Source organism: Megascapheus bottae, chromosome 13 (genome assembly GCF_031878675.1).
Source record: "Megascapheus bottae isolate mThoBot1 chromosome 13, mThoBot2.hap1, whole genome shotgun sequence".
Lineage (NCBI taxonomy): Eukaryota > Metazoa > Chordata > Mammalia > Rodentia > Geomyidae > Megascapheus > Megascapheus bottae.
This window is the reverse complement of record NC_143521.1, coordinates 53,002,600-53,008,599: the sequence shown is the minus strand read 5'-3', so window position 1 is coordinate 53,008,599 and position 6,000 is coordinate 53,002,600. Positions and strand designations below refer to the sequence as shown.

At 41.6% G+C, this 6,000-nt stretch overlaps 1 protein-coding gene across 1 annotated transcript in view; it reads right to left on the bottom strand.

The window, feature by feature from the left end:
• Window positions 1–791: 791 nt before the first annotated feature.
• The window catches only part of Tapt1 (transmembrane anterior posterior transformation 1), a 55,747-nt gene continuing 50,538 nt past the window's right edge, over window positions 792–6,000 (bottom strand). The window contains exons 13-14 of the mRNA XM_090343806.1: window positions 4,604–4,764; window positions 792–2,935 (exon numbers count right to left, since the gene is read on the bottom strand). Coding sequence (XP_090199932.1) covers window positions 2,706–2,935; window positions 4,604–4,764 — 391 coding nt within the window. The 3' untranslated portion in view covers window positions 792–2,705. The remainder of the gene's footprint in view (window positions 2,936–4,603; window positions 4,765–6,000) is intronic.

The window sequence follows — 6,000 nt, the reverse complement described above, 5'->3', positions numbered from 1 at the left end:
AAATAGTTGATAATTCGTTGTTAGGGTAATTTGGGAAGCAATAAAAATATATTGACTTTCATGGGGGAAAAAAATTACCAGGAAGTGAGTACTTGTAAGAGGGGAGGGGTGAGCCCAAGAGGGGAAGGGCAAATAAATGAAGTGGGAGGAGAGAGGAATGGAGTAAAAAATTCATTTATATATCACAAAAATAAGAAAAATAGAAGGCGGTAAAAAAAAGTTTGAAAAGGTGACACAGATCAAGGTACACAGATTGTTAATTGGCAAAAAAAATTCAATAATTTTGTACAAAATTAAGAAAAGTGAGGGAAGAGTTGAGTTGAGAGGGGTGGTGAGCGTTGAAAGGAGTGACATTGATCAAAACGCACTGCATTCATAAACGGCTTTGTTGAATGGCAACTTCTTTGTACAACTACTTAAAACTTTGCCAAAGTATGCAAGAAAATCTAGACAAATTCATGAAAGGCACTGGGTAGATGTGCTTTGCTTTGCTTTCAAAGGGAAAACTAGTAAGGGAATGATAAATGGTGTGCTTTAATCAATTTCTTCTTTTTTTTAACCCAAACTTCCAGATGGGAAAAGCACATTTACGGTGTGGCATCATGATACATGCAGAATGCAGAAGGCTTCATATGCCAAGAGGGCTCAATGATCAAGGACCAGGCCATTCAAATAGACAATGGCCACCACAGAACGAGGCAGGCCTAGCAATTGTAAACTGGACCCTAGTGTGGGAAACATGCACCCTACCAGATGTAGCGGAAAACATCACAAAAATAAAGGCAGTGACCTTTTTAAAAAAAGATTACAAAATTGAATTTATTGAGTTTCACACAAGATGCACTTATAAAATTAGTACTGAAAGCCATTATGACAGAAGAAATGCATACCCTCCCACACTCCCAACAGAATCTACAGAAGAAATAAAAACAACTGCACAGTGACAGAGAATTCAAGCGGGACTGAAAGAAGCCCAAACCCTGCTGTTGCTCTGACCAGGGCATGTTCAAAGTCCTGTTCACCGAAACATTGTCCCTTCAGTTGGTGGGGGTGGGAGGGGGAAGGAATAGCTTCAAATAGGGCCCCATTTGGACACACACAAACCAAAAAAAAAAAAGTTCATTTTTTTAACTTAAAAATACTTTCTGGTTTCACAAGGCATTTCTGTACAATATTTTCAACATTCATCTTCAGATTTCTTAGTGCAAAACATTAAAATTCACTTTTATATTCCAAATGAACAAGCCAACTCATTTAAGCTTGCTTTGCATTTAATCCACAGTATAGACTAATGACTTCAAATCAGCCTTCTGTGTAAGTATGCCTGAAACATTTGCATGAGAGCTAAATTTCAAACTTGAAACATTGAACAATGTAAAGTTAACAGTACCATCTTCTAGACAGTTCTGCAATCAGAAGTAGTCAAATCTTTATAGAAATGTAGAAAGGAGTCGCAAAAAACAGCGGGTTGGAAGTAATGTGTTCTATGATGCAGATTGCCAACTGGTAAGAGAGAAATGCAAACTTCATCTCAAACGAAACAGAAAAGCACTTTTTTGGTTACCGTTCCCAACATCCACCTTCAAATGCCTCCTCTGCCGGGCAGGCCGCCACCCACCCCACCTCACTCCTTAATCTTCCGAGGTCCTGCCTGGCACAGCACCTGCACCCCACTGGCACATCCCCCAGTACACAGCCTTGGCCACACAGGTGAACCACAGGTTGCTGGACGGCTGGCCAGGAGTCTGCTTGATCCACTTGGAATACTTTTAAAACTTAAAAAAGCCATTTCAAGTCAACAGTTTTGAATTTTGTAGACTTACAAATTTTCAGTCTACTTAACACCAAAGCCTCAACTGATGAAGTGATTTGTTTTGAAGCGAAACCAGATAACTGTACTTTAAAAGTTAACACTGCTGTGTATTTTCAGGTTAAAAAAAAAGTGCCCCCTTTTTTTTTCCTAAAGAAATTTCTATTTTATCCACTGCAGTTAAATAACAGAGATCACATTTTGCTTTAAAGAGTAAACTGAAAAATGATAAAACATTTTCTCAGTGATGCATACCTTCATTAACTGATTTTTTTCTTTTAAATAAATAAATGAATTGACAAAGGGATTGTTTTGTATTCTATAAAACATTACAATCCATCAAGTCTTATTTAAGATAGTCTTTATTCTGATTCATTCAGATGTATCTTCAAGGATTACTCTGGTGGTAAGAACATTTATCTTGACTTATTTTTAAGAACTTTGAATGCTTTGGCAGATGAAGGTTGAAAACAGTTTGTGAAAACAGCATGAGACTGGAAAGGTATTTCATGGTAAAAGCTTCACAGTTTCCCAGGTATGTTCTTATGCTGCAGAGGCTTTGAGGCAAAAATCCAACGTACTGGAAGCCCAGGCTGACAAAGCTGAAGGACCTGACCCTGCTTTGCGGGTGCCGGAAGTGCTGCTGCAGCTGCCTGGCCTTGCAGGAGGAAGTGCTCCGTGAAGTTGCCCAGAGCCAAGGCCGGAGGTCACTACTGTCCTGTGATCTGACCTTCCGCCACACCACGACGTGTTGGAAGAAAGATCCTAAGATTTGCTTGTCATTAATAATTTAAGTTTTTAAATAAATATTTAAGTGCCATTTAGCATCTGCCTGTCCTGGCAGCACAGCATTTGCTCGGGGCTCGGCTTCTTCCCCGCATGAGCCACTCTGGGTTCAGTCAATTCGGTTTCCACAGATTGTGAACCTGTCTATCTCTAGCAAATCTTTCTTTGAGGATCTGTGTTTTAACTCTGAATTTTCCTGTGTTATGTCCTTCTCATCACCATCTGGAGTTGTCAGAAACTGATCAGAATTGCTGGTCACAAGTAATGGTATGACATTTTCCTTTTGATGAGCGGGCTGGCTGGTGACGGAGGCAGGCAGGGTTTCTTCTGTGGGAAGGCCTAAGGGAAAGCAGGCCCACCGAGTTAGGGAATGAGTCTCCTGTAGTTACAGTAAATGAGTTCTATCAACATTCCTCTTTCCAGTGCTACTAAATAAGTGCCAGAATCCTGCTCAGCAAAGAGCAGACTGTACACACAGCTGGAATTTATAATGAAACTAAGATGCTACACCAAATTTGCTTCTTTATCCAAACTTTTTCTTGTGCTAGTCCTGGGGCTTGAACTCAGTACCTGAGCCCTGTTCCTGAGCTTCTTTTGTTTAAGGCTAGTGCTTTACCACTTGAGCAAAGCACCACTTTTGGCTTTTGGGTGGTTAATTGGAGCCAAGCCTCACAGACTTTCCTGCCTGAGCTGGCTTTGAACTTCAATCCTCAGATATCAGCCTCTTGAGAGCTAGGATTACAGGAGAAAGCCACTGCACCTGGCTCATCCAAATTTATATAAAAAGGGGTATTATGTTGATCATACCACACAGCTAGCAAAATCACTGCATTCTGGAAAGAGCCTTTCCTTTCCTAGTACCGTATCTTAATATGGCTGCCCACAGACCTGAAAAATGATCTCTGGCTCCTCCAGGACTCTAAGGCATCCTACCACCTCCCATTTGTAGTCATTTTGACTAGATTTAGTGAAGTATCTATTCCTCTAGAAAGTGTAAAGCAGAAAGAAAATACACCCAACAAATGTTCGCCTGCCACTATTTACTAGGCCTTAGGCTTTTTCTTCTTTTTTTTTTTTTTGGCCAGTCCTGGGCTTGAGCTCAGGGCCTGAGCACTGTCCTTGGACTTTCTCAAGGCTAGAACTCTACCACTTGAGCCTCTTCTGGCTTTTTTCTATGTATATGATACTGAGGAATCGAACCTGGGTCTTCATGCATGCTAGGGAAGCACTCTACCACTAGGCCAAACTCCCAGCCACACCTTAGGATTCTTAAGCCTGGCCTTAGGGACAACTGACCCAGGAACTGTTTTTATTTCTTTATTGGTGCAGAGAACTGAACCTGTGGCTTTGTACTTTGCTAGGCAATGTTTACCATGGCACTATGCCCTTTTTAGAACAGCTATGAATAAAAAGTGAACTGGAAATTAACTGCATCATTTAAAATGGATAACCAGAAGCATTTCATCATATGTAGACCCAGTTTTTCAGTGGGTCCCTCTCTCCTGCCACGCTCTGCTCTGAGGCAGGCAGCGTTGGCCTTGGTACTTGCTTCTGGTCTTGCCCTCCTGGTCTATCAAGCACACATCTGAGCAAATTCCAGCTGCATCATTCTGTTCTGCTCAAAGCCATGTACCGATCCCCTTTCAGGTCCAAGTCAAAGCTGAGGTCCTCTCAAAGCACGGGTGCCTGAGTGGACTTTATTACCACCCACTATGATGCGTGCTTTTTTCTCATTCCTTCTAACCACCAGAGCAGAGATAGGGTCGTTTCCTCACTGCTGGATCCCTGCACTGACATTGCCCGATAGACACAGGTGCTCAACAGTCACCCACTGAGCAATGCAAACGCACAGAGCACCGTTCACATGTGTATGTGAGATGAGATCAAAAACCTAACCCATTAACCCAAATAACTAGGAAAAAGTGGCTGCAAGTGATTTTCGTTAGGATGGTTTTGGACAATAAGCTCTGGAAGGGCTCGGGGAGGGAGGCAGGGAAGCACACATACCTTGCGAGGATTTGCATTTGCCTTGTGACTTGCTGGCTGGCTTGCCTGGAGTGCTAGTCGGGGGAGAGGTGAAGAGCTTTTCTTCCATTTTGGCTTCCTTCACATATTGGCATGATTTCCCCAACAGCACAATGCTATTAAGTATTTTCAATGATATCAACCTAAAATGGGAAACAAAAGAAAGCTTCGCTGGGGTTCATCTAGACTGGTGTCTCCTACTCTGGCTGCTGAGGATGTGTGGGGCTGGGTGAGGACCCAGGAATCACAGGGCAAGTTTGCAGGTGCACGAGTACACAAACCTTAAGCTTTCCAAGACTTTTTTTTTTTTAAATCATATGAAAAAACTTGGTCTCATAAACCATTTCTCTTAAGAAAGTCTACTAGTTGGAAGTTCTACATAATACTCTTAAATATAAAATGTTTAGTTCACATGACGAATAATAAAGAAAATAAACTTGTAATTCCATACTGTAGTAGTAATTCCTGTAGCAGCTGGTAATTCTGGGTATGTACTCCAAGTCCCAGCCATTTCATTTTATTTTATTTGGTGAATGGACCTCAGTGTATAGGAGCGAGGTCCATTTACAAGGCAGCAGCCAATCACCAGAGGTGAGGCTCATTTATAAGGCAGCAACCAATCACCTTACAGTGACGAGGTCCATTTACAAAGCAGCAGCCAATCACAGAGACAAGGTCCATTTACAAGGTAGTAGCTAAGAGAAGTGGGAGCCAGAGCATGGGTCTGGAGTCAGTGTCTAGAAGTCTGAGAACTGCTTTGGCTGACAACACTGACTCCTTATTTGACTCATGAAATAACTAAAAGCAGGACAAAATTTGGAGACTTTGAACTCTGTTCTTTGATCTGAGCCATTTTCTCCTTCAGCCACTTTGCAATTAACCTGAGGCTCTAGAAATACAGAACTTATTGATGAGTATCTTATGATACAAGGCAAACTATCCTCAGCCCCTCCTTTCAGACAAGTGATGACTTATCTCCAGACAAAATCTTCCCACCTATACCTTCCTCACAGCTGGAATTACAATCATCACCCGTTCAGCTTAGTTACTTAGATGAGGTCTTGGTAACCTTTTGTATTCTGTCTATCCTTGAGCTCCTTACCTCTGCCTCCTGAGTAGTTGGGATAATAGGAATAGCCTCTGTAAACAGCCTAAATTCACTTCTTGAGAAAACTAACAATGGCAAAACAAATATTCTTACAGTTTTCTAATCACCTATGACTACCTTAAATTGCTTTGTTTGCTTACTCTTAACCAGAATGTACGCTACAACAGCCGTAGACATATTTTATGTATCTATCATGTTTGGGTTGATACGATATATGCTAATAACTCAATGTGGCAACAATACGAAGTCAAGGGCGTTTTTTCCCCCCAGT